Raw genomic sequence first — 19,214 nt, 5'->3', positions numbered from 1 at the left:
ATATCATTAGCATCATGGGTATTCAAAGAATTCATACTAAGAACATTGCAATCATGCTCATCATTCAAAGATTTAGTGCCAAACATTTTAATGCATTCTTCCTCTAGCAATTGAGCACAATTATCAGAATCCTTATTTTCACGGAAGACATTAAAAAGATGAAGCATATGAGGCAACCTCGATTCCATTTTTTTAGTTTTCTTTTATAGACTAAACTAGTGATAACACAAGAAACAATAAAAAGATTCGATTGCAAGATCTAAAGATATAACTTCAAGCACTCACCTCCCCGGCAACGGCGCCAGAAAAGAGCTTGATGTCTACTACGCAACCTTCTTCTTGTAGACGTTGTTGGGCCTCCAAGTGCAGAGGTTTGTAGGACAGTAGCAAATTTCCTTCAAGTGGATGACCTAAGGTTTATCAATCCGTGGGAGGCGTAGGTTGAAGATGGTCTCTCTCAAACAACCCTGCAACCAAATAACAAAGAGTCTCTTGTGTCCCCAGCACACCCAATACAATGGTAAATTGTATAGGTGCACTAGTTCGGCGAAGAGATGGTGATACAAGTGCAATATGGATGGTAGATATAGGTTTTTTGTAATCTGAAAATATAAAAACAGTAAGGTAGCAAGTGATAAAAGTGAGCAGTAATGGTATTGCAATGCTAGGAAACAAGGCCTAGGGTTCATACTTTCACTAGTGCAAGTTCTCTCAACAATAATAACATAATTGGATCATATAACTGTCCCTCAACATGCAACAAAGAGCCACTCCAAAGTCACTAATAGCAGAGAACAAACGAATAGATTATTGTAGGGTATGAAACCACCTCAAAGTTATTCTTTCGGATCGATCTATTCAAGAGTTCGTACTAGAATAACACCTTAAGACACATATCAACCAAAACCCTAATGTCACCTAGATACTCCAATGTAACCTCAAGTATCCGTGGGTATGATTATATGATATGCATCACACAATCTCAGATTCATCTATTCAAACCAACACAAAGTACTTCAAAGAGTGCCCCAAAGTTTCTACCGGAGAGTCAAGACGAAAACGTGTGCCAACCCCTATGCAGAAGTTCACAATGTTACGGAACCCGCAAGTTGATCACCAAAACATACATCAAGTAGATCACGTGAATATCCCATTGTCACCACAGATAAGCACATGCAAGACATACATAAAGTGTTCTCAAATCCTTAAAGACTCAATCCGATAAGATCACTTCAAAGGGAAAACTCAATCCATTACAAGAGAGTAGAGGGAGAGAACCATCATAAGATCCAACTATAATAGGAAATCTCGCGATACATCAAGATCGTACCACCTCAAGAACATGAGAGAGAGAGAGATCAAACACATAGCTACTGGTACATACCCTCAACCCCGAGGGTGAACTACTCCCTCCTCGTCATGGAGAGCGCCGGGATGATGAAGATGCCGGTGAGGGATCTCCCCTCCAGCAGGGTGCCGGAACAGGGTCCCAATTGGTTTTCGGTGGCTACAGAGGCTTGCGGCGGCGGAACTCCCGATCTAGGTTATTTTCTAGAGGTTTCTGTATTTATAGGAATTTTTGGCGTCGAGAACAAGTCAGGGGGGTCTCCGGGCTGTCCACGAGGCAGGGAGGCGCGCCCCCCACCCTCGTGGGCAGCCCGGGACTCTTCTGGCCCAACTCTTTTACTCCATGGCCTTCTTCTGTTCCAAAAATAAGCTCTGTCAAGTTTCAAGTGAATTGGACTCCGTTTGGTTTTCCTTTTCTGCGATACTCAAAAACAAGGAAAAAACAGAAACTGGCACTGGGCTCTAGGTTAATAGGTTAGTCCCAAAAATCATATAAAATAGCATATAAATGCATATAAAACATCCTAGAAGGATAATATAATAGCATGAATACTTCATAAATTATAGACACGTCGGAGACGTATCAGGGCCGGCCGGCCTCCCCCTTGCTCCTTTATATACGGGGGCAGGGGGCACCCTAGAAGACACAACAGGCAACTGTCTTACCCGTGTGCGGTGCCCCCCTCCACCATAATCCGCCTCAGTCATATCGTCGTAGTGCTTAGGCGAAGCCCTACGCCGGTAACTTCGTCATCACCGTCATCACGCCGTCGTGCTGACGAAGCTCTCCCTCGACACTCAGCTGGATCGAGAGTTCGTGGGACGTCACCGAGCTAAACGTGTGCAGATCGTGGAGGTGTCGTACTTTCGGTACTAGGATCGGTCGAATCGTGAAGACGTACGACTACATCAACCGTGTTGTCATAACGCTTCCGCTTACGGTCTACGAGGGTACGTGGACTACACTCTCCCCTCTCGTTGCTATGCATCACTATGATAGATCTTGCGTGTGCGTAGGATTTTTTTTGAAATTACTGCGTTCCCTAATAGAAATATACCCAAGTGTATCTTAAATAATCATCCACAATCACCAAGCAATACTTTCTACCCCCAAGACTATCAAAGGATGGAGGTCCAAAAAGGTCCATGTGAAGGAGCTCCAAGGGCCTCTTCGAGTAGATGATAGTCGTGGGTGGGTGAGCTTCTCATGTAGCTTTCCTTTGATACAAGCACTGCAAGCACGATCTTTGGCAAAAATAACATTTGTTAGTCCACGGACATGGTCCCCCTTGAGAATACTTTGCAAAGATCTCATATTGACGTGGGCTAAACGGCGATGCCAAAGCCATCCCACGTCTACTTTAGCCATTAGGCATGTCGCGGTCTTAGTGGGTCACTCCGAAAAGTTAATCACATAAAGACCGTTCTTGACATGCCCAACAAAGGCTACTTTAAGAGTCTTTCTCCACAAGAGGGCCACGGTATCAATATCAAAGAAAGTGGCAAAGCCCATGAGTGCAAGTTGACGAACGGAAAGTAAGTTGTATGCAAGGGACTCAACAAGCATGACTTTCTCGATCGTGAGATCATGAGAAATGACAACCTTGCCAAGACCCAATACCTTAGAAGATGAGGCATCACCCCACTCGACATTGGTGGGCATAGATGAAAAACCTTGTGCACGTCCACCACCAAGTCCTTGCTTCCGGTCATATGATTTGTGGCTCCACTATCGAGCAACCATGCCCCCCACCGGAAGCAAACACCTACAAGAGATCAATGCTTGGTTTTAGGTACCGATTTCATAATGGGTCATTTGATGTTAGTAACAAGGGTCTTAGGAACCCAGATAGACCATTCAATGTACTCATAAGAAGAACCAACAAATTTGGCATAAACATGCCCATGACTAGCACGACATAACACATAAGAAGGGTTAAAGTCGCCGGCTTTGTTGGAAGGAGTGGCGTTGCCCTTCTTGACACCACCACCCTTCGCATTGTTCTTCTTCTCCTTAGAAGTACCCTCTCCCTCCTTCACAAACATATGCTTGAGAGGAGGAGGTTGTATGGTCTTGTCATTCTTCTTCTTCTTCTTGGACTTGGGTGCAAACCCAATCCCCTCCTTGCCCACAACTTCCTTTTGATTGCTCAAAAGGTCATTGAGGTTTTTCTCACCTTGTATGCAAGACATAAGGCCTTTCTCAAATTGCCCCTTCAACTTGGCATCTCCTCCACAAGATGCACATGCTCATAACACGGGTTAGTAGCATTTGCATTATCAATTAAAACCATATGAGGAAAGGTGGCTTTCTCCTTGGTTAGCTTCACTTGGAGTTGATCATGAGACTCTTTGAGGCTAGCATGAGCACTCTTCAAGGCCTTGTGAGCCTTGTCAAGTATATCAAACTCCTCCTTGAGTCTAGCATGGTCAACCCCACGTTTGGCCTTCTCGGAATTGAGCACACGAGTGACAACAAGAGCATGATCAAGATCTTTCTTTAACTTAGCATGATCATCGTTGTGTGACTCCTCAAGAGCCAAACGATGACCATGCTCTTCCTCAAGCGCATTAGAGAGATCCGATATCTCATCGGCATAGTCACGACTATGCCCTTCCATCTTAGAGATGGTGTCTTCGTGAGCCTCGATCATGTCATTGGCTTCACCAAGTTGTTCCAAGAGAGCCACGAAGTTCTTCTTGGATTTACCCTTTAGCTTACTCATAAAAGACTCAAATTCATTTTCCTCTTTCTTCGTCCCCTCATTTTCATCAATGCAATCCGTCAAGGAAGGATTAGTGGTGATGGTAGTTTTGATGTTGGGGGTTACCTTGTTGGTGGCTTTAGCCATGAGGCACTTGGCGGTGATGTTCTCGTTGGGTGAATCGAAGAGGGACACCCGTGGAGTTGTTGCAATGGCAACGGAGGCCATAGCGACGATCTCACCATCTTCATCATCATCATCATCACCCTCATTGTACTCTTCTTGTGCCACCAACCCCTTGGGAGGAGTCTTCTTGGTGAAGTTGTTCTTGTTGGGGAAGGACTTGGCCTTGTCTTTTTCGGATAAGCTTGCCACCATTCTCTTCCCTCTTCTCGTATGGGCAATCCACAACAAAGTGACTCACATTGCCACAATTATAGCATGTCCTCACACGTTGCTTGCCCTTGGCGCCACTTGAGTTGTTCTTGTTGAAGTTGGGCCTTGAGTTATTCTTGCTCCAAAATTGTCGTGAAGCAAGAGCCATGTGCTCATGATATGCATATTTGGTATCTTCGGGGCAACTCTCCTCTTCTTCCTCTTCACCCTCTTCTTCCACACTAGCATTGGCCTTCAAAGCAAGGTTGGGCTTCTTTGATCATTGAGAACACAACGCCGCATTGTCGACGGTCTTGTCCAAGATCCTCATTGCAACAAACTCATCCAACACTTCACTTGAGGACAAGGCGTGAAAGTCCGTCCTTTGCGGATGACGGAGGACATGGCCTTATGGTAGGGCATCATGGCCTTGAGAAACTTGCGCTTGATCCAATTGTCATTTGTATCCTTGCTCCCATGATTACGGACTGAGACTGCGAGAGTGGTTAATCTTCGGTAAAGCTCTCGAGGTTCTTCATCCTCAATCATAGCAAACTCATCGGCTTCATCTTGTACCACTTCAAAGTTTGAGCGTTGAATACATGCGCTTCCCATGTAAATGGAAACAACATGCTGCCATGCTTCCTTGGCCACGGTGAAAGGTCGGAGGTGCGCAATATCTTCGAGAGGAATGGCTTCTTGGAGAATGAAGAGAGCGGACTCGTTGAATTGATGATCCGCGGCTTCTCTAGTAGTGAAGTTGCTTGGGTCGTGCGGGTAGAAACTTTGCTCAATAATTCTCCAAAGATTAGTAGAACTATGATTTAAATGACATTTAAAGCAATACACCCAAGAGGCAAAATCCTCATTTTTCACAAGTTTAGGAGGAGGACCAACACGATTCATACGTGTGGAGGGAACTGGTCCTCCATAGGTAAGTGGGGGTTCAACATGGGCAAAGATGACACTCCCACTTCTACCACTAGGCAAAGGAACGCCTAGGAACTTGATCACTAGTAGCTTCCCCCTTGTTGGAGTTAGCATCCGTCACCTTGTTAGTGGGATCAACCACTTCCAACGGTGCGGTGGATAATTTAAGACCATCAAGAAAATCCTTAAACATGCCTTTGACCTCGGTCGTCATGGAGGTTTTCAATGTGTCCAAAGCCGCATTGAACTCCTCATGAGAGACCGAGGATCCCCCATCAGCCGCAGGCAAGGTAGGACTTGCACCGGAGTGCTTCTCCACCTTGTCTGTGGTGTCAACCATACTCTTCGGACGGCAAAGTCCTTAACAAAGAGACGAGGCTCTGATACCAATTGAAAGGATCCATATGGTTGACTAGAGGGGGGTGAATAGGCAACTAACAATTTTTTGCTTTTCTTTACCAAATTAAACTTAGCATCAAAAAGGTTGTCTAGATGTGCAACTAGGTGAGCAACCTATATGATGCAACAACAACAAGCACACAAGCAAGCAAGGGATATAACACAAAAAAACTTGCACAAGTAAAGGTAAGAGATAACCAAGAGTGGAACCGGTGGAGACGAGGATGTGTTACCGAAGTTCCTTCCCTTTGTGAGGAAGTACGTCTCCGTTGGAGCGGTGTGGAGGCACAATGCTGTGAAGGCACAACGCTCCCCAAGAAGCCACTAGGGCCACCGTATTCTCCTCGCCCTCACATAATGCAAGAAGTCGTGATTCCACTATTGGTGCCCTTGAAGGCGGCAACCGAACCATTACAAACAAGGTTGGGGCTCTCTCCACAACCGAATTGGGGGCTTCACCACAATGGAATATGGCTCCGAGGTCACCTCAACCGTCTAGGGTGCTCGAACACCCAAGAGTAACAAGATCCGCAAGGGATTAGTGGGGGGAATCAAATTTCTCTTGGTGGAAGTGTAGATCGGGGCCTTCTCAACCAATCCCTAGAAAATCAACAAGTTTGATTGGCGAGGGAGAGAGATCGGCCAAAAATGAGCTTTTGAATGGCAATGGAGCTTGGGGGGGAAGAGGCCAACCCTAGGAAGAAGAAGACCCCCCCTTTTATATAGGGGAACAAAATCCAACCGTTTCCTGCCCTGTGCCTGCAGCTAAGCACTACTACCCCGCACAAGCCTAAAATACATAGAGTGTACATACGGTAGTGCCGCCGGAGCGGTACTACCGCTGACCCTAGCGGTACTACCGCCTAGGGTTTTTAGACCTGGAGAGGTAGCAGTAGTAGAGGGTGCTAGGGCGGCAGTACCATGCGAAGCGGTACTACCGTTCTAGTGCCGCTCTACTACCGCTTAGCGCAAAGTGGGAACAGGAGCTTGTACAGAGAAAAACCCCTCAAGCGGTAGTGGCAACGGTAGTACGGGCTGTAGTACCGCCAGAGCGGTACTACCATGCTATTGCCGCCCTACTACCGTGAAATGCAGACCGACAACAGAACGTTGCACGCTGGGGGAAACCCTAAGCGGTAGTGCCACGAAGTACCCAGCGGTAGTGCCACGAAGTACCCAGCGGTACTACCGCTGGCAAGACACCGAAACACCACAGAAAACATGGAAACGCTCCAGAGAAGGGAAAGGAAGCTGTGGGTGCATATGGGGTTGTGTACGTGTTGATTTCACCCATACCTTTCCGAAGCGGCCCCCCTCTTAATAGTACGGATCTCCTGCGACGCAAAACCACTAAAAAGAAATTGTCGGGAAATAACCGTCTTCACTCTTTACCATCGAGGGGAGACAAACCGTCTCGTGCCTATTGATATATTCTCTGAAAAGGTCAATGCACACGATTAGTCCGCAAAACGTATTGTCATCAATCACCAAAACCACTTAGGGAGAAATATGCCCTTACACTTAGATATACTGCGATCTTTGTTTTCTCATCGATTTTCTTCGTTATACTTTGGTTTTCCTTTTTTAATGGTTTTCTTTGTTTTTTATTTTACTTGGGTTTCTTTGTTTCTTTTATTTGTTTTCTTCTTGTTTTCTTTTTTGGTAGGTTTTCTCAGTACGAAATATACATTTTTAGTGTACACATGAAACATTTTTCAAATACATGATCTACATTTTTCTGATATATATGTTTTTGAACACTATTTCGAAAACACGGTCATCATTTTTCAAATACACATTTAACGTTTATCAAATACCTGATAAAAAATTTCAAAATACTTGCTGATTTTTTGTTCAAATGCTTGATTAACATTCTTATATACAAAATAAAAAAAACTTCATCATTTTTATCAATAAACGGTCAACAATTTTTCTGTACACATTTAACATTTTTCAAATGGTTGATTAACTTTTTTAAATATAAGATTAAAAGTTTTCTAATACATGGTCAACATTTTTTTCAATGAACATTTACCATTTTTTGAATGATTTATCAACATTTTCCAAATGTTTGATTAGCATTTTTGAAATACTTGTTCCATTTTTAAAAATGCTTGATTAATATTTTCAAATACATGCTCAAAATATTTCACCATTTTTAATACATGGTCAACATTTTTTCTATACACATTAAATATTATTTTAAAACTTGATTACCATTTTTTAAATATTTATTTAACATGTTATAAAAACATGATAAACTTTTTTCACACCAATTTTATATTTTTTGTATAAATTTTCCGTATACATGGTCAACATTTGTTCTGTACACATTTTACATTTCTAAATGCATAACTAACATTTTTTAAAACACATTTTTTAAATGCATAATTAACATTTTCAAAACATTATGAAGAGTATATGTTGTAATATATATGTTTAGAATTTTGGGAAGAGTAAACAAAGTAAAAAAAGGAAAAGAAAATTTAATCAAAAGGTTAAAAAAAAGAGGCAGTGGCCTCGCGCGAACTGGGCCGGGCCATTTAGGCTGCTGCCTTCAGCGAGAGCTGACTCTGTCTCGCTGCAAGTGAGACATAGTCGAGCCCGTGCTACGCTGTTAAACATGATATTTATTTGTCCTCTGGATGTACATGGTTTGACATATGTTTTTGTTCTACTTGATTTTAATTAATGATCAAATTTAAGCCAGTTTTCATTCAAAATGCAATTTTTTGTTTTGCCATTTTTGTTAGTGATTTCTTTCCTATAATCCCTCCCCAGTCCCCATCTTGTATGGGAACTTCTATGCACTGGGTTTGTCATTTAAAAGAGCCGAATCTCAGCTATCTGGTTCAGAGGCTATAAAAACACAAACCAAAAACCAAAATCTTGGTCGTGACAAGAGTCAGCAACTTCATGCACCTATAGTTTTTTCCCTTTTAAACGTAGAAAATAAGTTGCCTCCCTATGCGAGTTGAGACTTTGGACACTTGGAGCGACGTCGCCCGCCTCCCTTCTATTTTTTTCCTTTTAAACATCGCAAAATAAGTTGCCTCCCTTGTTAGATGTTTGGTAAGAGAGCCAGGAGTCAAAATTATTATTATTATTATTATTATTATTATTATTATTATTATTATTATTATTATTATTATTATTATTATTATTATTATTATTATTATTATTATTATTATTACTATTATTATTATTATTATTATTATTATTATTATTATTATTATTATTATTATTATTATTATTATTATTGCTACTACTACTATCAAACCCAATGAGAAAGGAATAACAATATGTGCAATATGTGCATGCTACGGCATAACCATGGGCAAATTAGAACTTTTGGTCACGACATGCAAAATAATATCTCAAGTGTCATAAATAAGGTGTACCCTCAATAAAAATGCAAATGCTTATAATCAATCGGGATGTACTATACTACTCGTTTTATTTTATTTTATTTTACAAATGATGACTTACGAATGTCAACTAGACCAATTACCAACACAGCTGCATCGCAGTGCAAGCTTGTCGAGATAGGAACCAGCTCCTGGACATATGCGATGAAAGGCCGGGAAGCTACAATACTACTCCCTACGTGCCATAATAATATAATAATAATAACTAGTTAAATGCCCGTGCCTTGCTATGGGCAAAAAATGTAACTAATGGATGAAGTCAATATAACATTTGGGAGTGGCAATTATGATATACCGCAAGGGTAGTGTATACCTCGATGACTTCCCACCACTAAACTTGTCCAGGGAGTAGGAAACTTGTCCAGGGAGTAGGGAGCCCATGCCGTGAAATGCAATTTGGCGTCAAACGTCCAACATTTTTTTAATGGCACATTCATATTCCATTAAGGCCCAGTTAAATCACCTGCCAACAAATGGTAGCATGGAAACTGTGGCCCTCCCCTGCACCCTTTGCTGCTAGTAAATGGGCTACCTGATTGCACACCCTCAGGAAAATTCAACTCGGTACTGGACAAAGAACAAAAAGAGCATGTATTTGATCTCTGAAAAATAGCTTACCAAGGCTTCAACTCTCATAGGCATTGAATGACACAGCCCTGATTAGGTTATTGCAATCAGTTGCAAGAATGATCCTTCCAATCCCCCTCAGCTCGGCCAAAAACAATGCCCTTTTCACCATGATTACTTCAGCATGCATAGCTTGACTTGCTTGGCTCAGATATCTAGCCGCGGCAAAGACCAGGCCAACTTCATGATCACGAGCTGCTTCACAATTAATCGTCACGTAATCCTCTAGAGGGGCTAAGTGCTTAGGGAGGCAGTTTCCTTTGTATCAGTAGCATGCTGCCTCACAAGAAATTGAAGCCTTGCCTACATTTTTTGTTAGAACCACGTCTAACATTGAAATAAAACAAACATGACTGATGTAAAACAACACCAACAGTTAGCTCTTCACCGTGTCAGGCAATCCCATGAGCCCAAGAATAGTATATCAAATCCAGAAGAAATAAAAATCATTTCATAATTAAGTAAACAATTCCAATGAAAACAAGTAAATTTTACAATTGCAGATCCTCTCCAACTCCTCCCTTTTGTTTACAAAAGAAATTCAGAATATAAAGCAACAAACCAAGAGTTTGAGTCCAAAAGAATTGGATCGTCCAACATCATTGCCTAAGTTGCCAGCTTGCTGCTGAGATATTGACTTTCTCAGAATGACAGAATAAGCAGCATAATCTTTCAACTGAAGAAGGCCAAGGCTGAAACCAATGTCTCCCTGAAAACTGACTTTTAGTTCTATGAATAAACACAATAAAAAAAGAAGAAATGACACAAATTATATTTAGGTTTACATGAACTGTAATATATTATATGATTACATAAATCACAACTTATATTATCTGATTGTATTTGATCAATTATATAGGAGTCACCCTAGTATCCAGTAATTTTGTTGTCTTTACTTCCAGTTTTAAAGATAAATATTATATGGGACAAAAGTAACCTATTTCTTCTCAAAATCTGTTAAATGCATCAGTTGTAAGTGTGAAAACCCCATATAATTAATGAGTAATGAAACACATGCATTCCTGTGAATAAAACAAAATTAATTTACTACAGCCTATGGATTGGCCTACTGTATTTTACTGGACAATCATATATCCTATATTATTATTTTTGCGGGGAATAATAAATCCAATACGATGTTAAACAGTGCCCATACAGGAGTGTGTAAAACAATTAGCTGAAAATGGATCACGGGTCTTAATTCAGTAGGGTGTGCCTGAGTTTCTTCTCACGTTCATATGCAGGACATAGGAGTACATGCTGCATTCTTGCTGCATTTCACAAAACAGAAGCATGTGAAAGCTAGCTACAAACATACTCTTGTTAGGATTTATTTTTTAGATAATGGTGCAGAGCAGGCGTACAAGTAAAAAATGAACTCCTTCTAATGCCTAGCAGAGCAGCGTAACAGCCACAAAGAAAATCCTTCTAATGCGTAGGATCAAAATAAATCGAAGAATAAGAACAGGGTTATCATGCCCAATTAATTTGCATCTTTGCAGATCATTTGCCTACTTTTTCCCAAGGAGATCCAGAATCCAGGGAATCAAGGAGCATATATGCGATGCAATACTTTCTCCTCAATGCCGAATGCCATTGACGTTGGCTAGAGGAGGAGAGGATGACGGCGCGCTGAAGAAGCCATTTTGAATGGCCCAGCATCCTTCAACTGTGCACAGCGTGAGGAACCTCGGTGGAAAATCAAGGAATAAGCTTATATTAGATCAAATCCATGCTTTTTGAAGTAAGGGTCCACATGATCAAGGGCTTGAAGTTTTGCTTTATTTTGAGAATTTCTAGGTTATTAGTCCTAAGGAGACAACGATATAGGAATTAGGGTGATTGGCGTTGACACCCATAGATGGGGTATAGGTGGAGATGAATCTATGATACTTCTATTGCAATCAAATCCAGGGCCATGATATTTATTTTCGAGTAACTTGGACTATGAGGAGGAAAAGCACAACCTTGGGCATCAGGCGTATCATTATACTCACAAATAAAATAACAAGCTAATTGGTATGGTAAAAATATTCAAATCTGTAGGAGAATCTAAATCAGGATTCAAATGTGCAGGAGAACATATATTGCCTGGCAATTTTCTGCCTTTTCCTAGCCCCTATTCTCCTGCCTGGTCTATAGCCAACCTCTTCATGCCTCCTACAGTTTCGGCAGAGAAAACTGCGATGTGAGACCACAGAAAGCGCTAATACTGTGATTTGATATATCAGGCTAAGTAGGTGCGAGGAACGACGGGTGTGAAGGACATCCTAGCGAACTAATTAGTGGCCGGTGGCAGCGATAATGGCGATCTGAACCTTAGCTTCGTGCAGACAGTGTGGAGGTCCTCGGGGAGCAGTGCGTACCTGAAGGGGGTGGTCGTGGAGCGTGTCGATGGAGAAGAATGAGTAGCATGCAGCGCCACCACCGGCGAGGATGTGCAGCCCGTAGACGGGAAAGGGGGCAGAGGAGACGAGGTCGTGGTGTGGTGGTGGCTACGGCGGCAGAAGGCACCCGAGGCATTGGGAGCAGGCGGCGCCGGCAGCGGCCAGCACGCGAGATCGGAGTTCCATTGCTGGCTAGAGGAGAGTGGTGAGGGATGGATCTGGATGGTTCTGGAATGGAGAGACAAGGGGTTTTCTGAAAATAATATGAAGAGAGTGCCGGGGTCTTTTTGCAAAAGTGCCAGAGCTCACATCTGATGCGTTAGATGCAGATCGGACGGCCGAGATTGATAGATGGCAGGCACACCATCATCACCAATTGTTCTTTTTATAGAGTAGAGATAATAATATTATTATTAAACCCAAGTGAGAAAGGAAAAACACTATGTGCATGCTACGACATAACCTTGGGCAAATCATCTTGGATGATATATCGGCTCAGTCTCTAAGAGATACTCATAGGGTAGGGCATGTGTGTGTGCGTTCATAGGGGTGAGTGTATGCACGTATGTATGAGCGATTGCATATGTACTGTGTTAAAAAAAAGACATAACCATGGGCAAATCAAAACTTTTGGTCATGACAGGCAAAATAATATCTCAAGTGTCATAAATAAGGTGTACCCTCAATAAAAATGCAAATGCTTATAACCAATCGAGATGTACTATAGTACTTGTTTTTATTTTATTTTATTTTATTTTACAAATGATGACTTATGAATGTCAACTAGACCAATTACCAACACAGCTGCATCCCAATGCAATCCTGCCGAGGTAGGAACTAGCTCCCGTGACATATGCGATGAAAGGCCGGGAAGCTACAATACTACTTCCTCCGTGCCATAGTATAAGAAGGTTTTGCAAGCTTGGATGGAGGGAGTACTTCCTTGTGTAAGACCGCGAAGGCAAGTCACATAGGTGTAACGGATAATGTGGATAATCACTGTAGATACAATAATGTTCTGGTTGCTTTTCGTCCGCATGTAGCAAAGACAAGGGGGTAGTGTAGCTCCCCTGAGTTTACTTCATACGTTACAAAATATGGATCCATCACATAGATGTCAAAATAGGATAAGGAAGAGGACCTTTCCAACATATGAACCGGCAAAAACTCCAACATAAAAAACACAATACAAGATGCATGCAAACTTCGTTCTCGGTGAGCTTGAATTTGACAAGAAGATGAACACAAACTCTAAAACCTCACATAGAGAAGAGTCAAATAAGAACCAAGAAGGATGATGCCAAGATGCAATGGTTTGAGCTTTCTACGAACGATATGATCAAGCTACTTACTCGACAGCCCCCTTGATAGTATGACTATTGATCCTATAACCCGGTCTCCTAACTAACACCATGAGACCGGTAAAATAGAAAATATGTTAATGACAAATCTTTGCCTTGCGCATGATCCACTAGAGCTAGATGATAACTATCTTGACGTCCTTTCTTGATTGCTCTAGCTCGATAAAGACTAGTAGATTGCTCTCTCGTGCTCCACTATGGGTGAGACATTCTTCAACACATGTTCAAAAGTCCATTGTCACCACAATGGACGGCAAGCTTCAAGCATGATCTCTTTGTGGTGCTCCATTTGAACCTGCAAACCGCAACCTTGATGACGATCACCACTTGATGTCATCCTTCATGGGTGAGGGAGTCCTGGATTATGGGTCCCCGGGCATCCGGGCTATGTGACATGGGCCGGACTGATGGGCCGCGAAGATACAAGATAGAAGGCCTTCCCCCGTGTCCGGATGGGACTCTCCTTTGCGTGGATGGCAAACTTGGCGTCCGGATGTGTAGTTTCTTTTCTCTGTAAACCGACTCTGTACAACCCTAGGCCCCTCCGGTGTCTATATAAACCGGAGGGTTTAGTCCGTAGAGGCTATCACAAATCATATAGGCTAGACATCTAGGGTTTAGTCATTACGATCTCGAGGTAGATCAACTCTTGTAACCCCTATACTCATCAAAGTCAATCAAGCAGGAAGTAGGGTATTACCTCCATTAAGAGGGCCTGAACCTGGGTAAACATCGTGTCCCCTGTCTCCTGTTACCTTCGATCCTCAGACGCACAGTTCGGGACCCCCTACCCGAGATCAGTCGGTTTTGACACCGACAATGGGTTATATGCCATCTTCCTTTTGATGCATGCCCATGGAAACATACATAACCCCACATGGAACTCTCACATAGATCATGGGTTACTACAAAAAGCATGATGGACAATGCTTACCATGTCATGAGATCACTTGATCCCACTCGGTACTTCTTCTATGCTTTGTGAGTTATATTCTCTTCATAAAGATGTTGTTTTGAAGTTAAACATGAATGTTCACACAAACTTCTTCTTCAAGATATCCTTGCAATAGGCTCAACTCTCATATGACCAATCTTTGGATAACTCCTTGAATAATACCCTGGTCAACACATAATCTTCTTCTGATAACCTTGAAACCAACAAATGGTCTTCAAGCAATGCCTATGGACAAACCCTTCAAATATAACCGAAGTTAACCATTAGTTCATAGAGATTGTCATCAATTACCAAAACCAAACATCGGGGCGCCATGCTCTTTCAGACGCTCCTAGCAACTCTAGTCCACAGCAACCACGGGTCTTGAAACATCTGGCTCAATGCATGACGAGGCCCCTTGCAGCACTGGTTCGCAGCACCTATGGGCCTTGCATCATCTTCCCCGAAGCACGACAACACCCCTCGTAGATTTGGTCAACAACAGTGCCTTGCAACATTAGCGGTGGGTCTCTCCTAGCAGTATCATGCGCTTGTGGAGTGTCAATACACCCCCCCCCCTCTACAACAGCTATAACAATCATGCATAATAAAGTTCAGAAAAGAACTAGTTAACGCGTCGGCAACACGACACCGTCCACGATGCTCCGGGTACGACTGTGGGAGGATGTCAGCCCGTCGGCTGCTATTTTTTCCAGTCTAACCGTCTGCGACACTCGTGTTGTTCTACGATTGCGGGGGATGTTAGAGATATATTTGGTAGTTAGGGATTGTCCATGATTAGATAGAAATTGTTTCCATCTTATCTCTAGGAGGTGTCTTAGTCCTCCAATTTTGGTACTCAAAATATACTCATCCTCGAGACTCAATAATATATTCACTGCATTACGCCAATCATCATCCTCTATTCCTCTTACAAAAAGAAATAACAGTAGTGTTGTTTCCCTTCCAAGCATCATCTATAAATAGGACAACGATTTTTTCAATACAAATCGTGCAAAGAGAAAGTTGGGGTTGCTGGGAACTTTGATGTATAAATGGACCACTGTAAATGCAAATCACTGCGAATTTAAGTGACTGATCCACAACATCTGCGGATTTTATTAAGCATTTGTTATGAATAAGATTTCGCTCTAGAGTTATTTTCTTATTATTACACGCGTGTGATGCGTGCGTCACCACTAACACAGTAGCCCTACGTAGCTTACAGTCGATTGAGCTTGATCGCCATGCTTAGGTCTGGACGATACATGTAGATAGGACCAGCGGGCCTATGATATGAGATCAGCCGACGTTGGGCGGCGGCACGCCACCGCCGCCGTCGTACGCCATGACGGGCGTGCCGCTCTCGTCGCTGGTGGGTATGTTGTAGGAGCAGCTGGCGGACGCCTCGAGCTGGTCCTGTGCCGCCGGCACCATGGCCGGCAGGTACTGGCCGTCGTCGGGCCCCAGGCAGTGCTGCATGAGAGGGAAGGGCGTGTTGGGGATGAGCGTGGAGAGCAGCTCGGTGCAGCTGTACGCCTGCCGCCACGGATCCGCCGTCTGGCTGCTGCCCCCGACGTCTCCGTCGCCGCCGTGCATTCCGGCCACCTGCGATTTGCCGTCGTACACGTCCGGGTCGCTGCCGAAAAGTAATAGAACTCGTACACATTAGCATTACTAATGACGTGTCAGGTACTCAGGTTGCCGTGTACCGTGTGCATAGTAGGCAATTATTCGTGCACGTGCCTGAGGTAGATCATCGGGTCCGTCCCGCCGAAGATCTGGTGGCCGGGGTTCTGCCCGTCGTCGGAGCCCCACAGCGCGGCGGCGTCGCCGGCGAACGTGCCCATGCCGCCGCCTTCCTCCGTCTTCATCGCGTGCACGTACATCTGCGCCTCGTTCCCGCCCTACAAAGCCATCGCCAAGACAATCTTCATGGGTAAAATGAAGAAATCTTCTGCGCATCAAACACATTGATGGTTGGCAATAATACGTAGGATCCCGCGCATTTTCCAGCGTGGAGATCCTACGCGTTTAAATGTGATCTCGAAGATGGCCGTACGTACCTGCATCCCGGGCGCCGTCGGGTCGAACGGGGCCAGGTTGCTCAGCAGGTAGTTCTGCAGCTCGATATATAGTTGCACAGACCGAATTATTCAAATGAGTTGCACATGAAACTCCGTTGTTTTTCCGAGGCAAATTTGTGGACATCATATATGTATGTACCTTCCTCTCGACGACGCGGGTGAGCATGTCCATGAGGAACTTCTCGCAATTGTCGATCTCAACCATGGAACCGAACGCGGCGGGGTCCGGCTCGAACAGCATGCACGCACACAGAGAACACACAAACACGATCAAGGTCGCGATCGCACGAACAAAGCGCTAAAGGGCCGGCGCGGGTCTTGGTTTGTACCTGAGGCGTTCCTCGGAGATCTGCAGCTGCTGCTGACACGCGTATATCTCCTTCTGAATCTCCTGCAATTCGTTGGAAGAATTCGACTGGTTAATAAGATGGTTTCCTTGTCGTCGAGACGTTATCTAACGTTACAAAATGCTAGGGCTCACCTCTACCTTCTCGTTCAATGCCCCCGGGCTGAAATTTGCGAGCAGAAAAAAGAACATAAACAAGATGTGAAATAGGAAAAAATTAACGAGAATATATATAGAGGGAACTGGAGCAAAGGTACAATGCATAGTACTTTGCTAGCTGTGTGGCCATGTCGCTCTCGCGCTTGAGCCTCTGGAGCATGCTGATGAGGTACTGCATGGGATTTGTCACACGAGCGATGGCTGAGTGGTCGATCATAGCCTCCTTCATTTTGGAAAAAAGAAGAATTGAAGATGAGTTGTTGCTTCTCTCACCTCTCGATTCTGGATGGGTCTGCGGTGGTGAAACGAAGAAAGCAAAATGTTTGAGAAAGGAGATCGACCGAAGTTCATTACACGGTGCATATATATGTGACTCACTCTCCCCGGTCGTTGTCGGACATGTTGAGGTACCGGAGAAGCACATCCTCCACCCTGCGGAACGACGAACGACGAGCGCGCGCGGCCATGCATGCACGCACGAGTCTCAGAAACGGAAACGAAAAAGGGGAATCAATGAAGGCAAAGGAGAAAGGAGAGGAGGACGGACCCGTGGCGGCCGGAGAAGGGGCAGAGGCGGCGGGAGGGGGAGAACATGAGGAGGGCGATGTCGATGTCGCAGAGGACGGAGAGCTCGTAGGCCTTCTTGATGAGCCCGTTCCGGCGCTTGGAGAAGGTCACGTGCCGGTTCGTGTTGTTCTCGATCCGCTTGATGGCCAGCTTCACGCGCCCCATCGTCGCCGGCGCCGGTCAGCGAGGTGAGGTGAGGTGAGCGGGCCGGGGCTAGGGGCGGGTGGTAGGAGGAGGTGAATGGCGGTGGCGATGGTGGGAGCGTGCGTGGCCCGTTGAGGGCGGGGGGTGGGCGGGCGGGAGCGCTCGTAGGAGCGGCGGAGACGGATCTGCCCTGGCGCATATGCCGAGCACCTGTAATAAAGATCCGACGCAGCGGCGGCGATTGCCCTGTGATTTGCTTGCTTGCATGTCGTCCCGTGCCGTGCTCATTGATGCGTGGCTTGCGGCTTGTCCAATGGGAAAGCCAGCATAGGAAACTCGAACCAGCGTGACAGCGCCAGGACACTTTACATAAAAAACTTGAAAATAATAATTAAATGTGTATAGGGAAAATATTTCTCATGCATACATAAAATATACAATGTGTTTGAAAAAAAAGGTGTTCATGTTTTTTTAAAATATAAATCAAGCATATTAAAAAATAAACAAGTATTTTTCAAATGTTAACTGTGTATAGAAAAAATGTTGACAATGTATTGAAAAAATGAAACCTGTATTTAAAAATTGTTAAACATGTATTAGAAATTTTTACTAGATATATAACAAATATGTACAATATGAAAAAAGTAGACATAAATAAGAGGTTTCTTTACATGCTCCCACTTACTTCCCCTTTTCACATAAGAGGTACTACCTCTCTCTCAGTTTACAGGGCGTGCGCGTACCCCTAGATCGTCAATTTGACCAACCTAATACAAGTCATATATTACAAAAAATATACCAACATAAACTTCGGAGTTTCTACTTTTAAAAGGTATAATTTTTGTGTTATATAGTTTATATTAGGATGATAAATTGGCAACCTAGGTATACGCGCAGGACTTGTAAACTGAAACGGAGGTAGTAAGTGTATAAAATAGATCTGAGCCGTTGATTGCATTAAATAGTGTGTATAATTAACTCTTACCTTCTTACCTCCCATGTGAAAAGTGGGGGGGGGGGGGAGGGGGGTAAGAGGGACCATGTTAAAGTTGCTCACAAAAAATAAGTTTTCAACAACTATTAATCATGTATTTTAAAATGTTAAACGTGTATATAAAAAATATTTTTTATGTATACAAAAAATGTTAAATATGTACTGAAAACATAGTTAACATGTGTTGAACAAAAAACAAACCGACAAAAATCAACAAAAAACAAAGCAAAAGAAGAAGCCTACTAAAAACAAAATAAAGATGAAAAACGAGAAAGAAAGAAACAAAAATGAAGAAAAAAAAGAAAGAAAGAGAAAAAAGTGAATACCGAGAAAGAAAGAAAGGACACCGAAGAAAAAAGGAAAAAAGAAGAAGAAATAAACGTAGAAAACTGGTGAAAATACAAAGAAAAAATAGAAACCAAAA

At 43.4% G+C, this 19,214-nt stretch overlaps 1 protein-coding gene and 1 long non-coding RNA gene across 2 annotated transcripts; both read right to left on the bottom strand.

Moving 5' to 3' along the window:
* Positions 1-10,224: 10,224 nt before the first annotated feature.
* Positions 10,225-12,565, bottom strand: LOC120962678 (uncharacterized). The gene is made up of 2 exons (XR_005753404.2): positions 12,178-12,565; positions 10,225-10,520 (listed from the first exon to the last, which is right to left on the bottom strand). It is a non-coding gene; the product is annotated as an uncharacterized lncRNA (long non-coding RNA).
* A 3,230-nt stretch (positions 12,566-15,795) lies between these two features.
* On the bottom strand, positions 15,796-17,817 carry LOC109780640 (agamous-like MADS-box protein AGL66). Its single transcript, XM_020339220.2, has 10 exons — positions 17,633-17,817; positions 17,464-17,517; positions 17,359-17,377; positions 17,196-17,257; positions 17,062-17,089; positions 16,910-16,971; positions 16,720-16,819; positions 16,560-16,613; positions 16,240-16,400; positions 15,796-16,132 (listed from the first exon to the last, which is right to left on the bottom strand). Exons 1-10 carry the CDS (start codon positions 17,815-17,817, stop codon positions 15,796-15,798), a joined length of 1,062 nt encoding a protein of 353 aa, XP_020194809.1.
* Between the last annotated feature and the right edge of the window lie 1,397 nt (positions 17,818-19,214).

The sequence above is a fragment of the Aegilops tauschii genome, chromosome 4, assembly GCF_002575655.3.
Source record: "Aegilops tauschii subsp. strangulata cultivar AL8/78 chromosome 4, Aet v6.0, whole genome shotgun sequence".
NCBI lineage: Eukaryota > Viridiplantae > Streptophyta > Magnoliopsida > Poales > Poaceae > Aegilops > Aegilops tauschii.
Note: the sequence above shows the minus strand (reverse complement) of the source record. Positions and strands in the feature narration are given on the sequence as shown.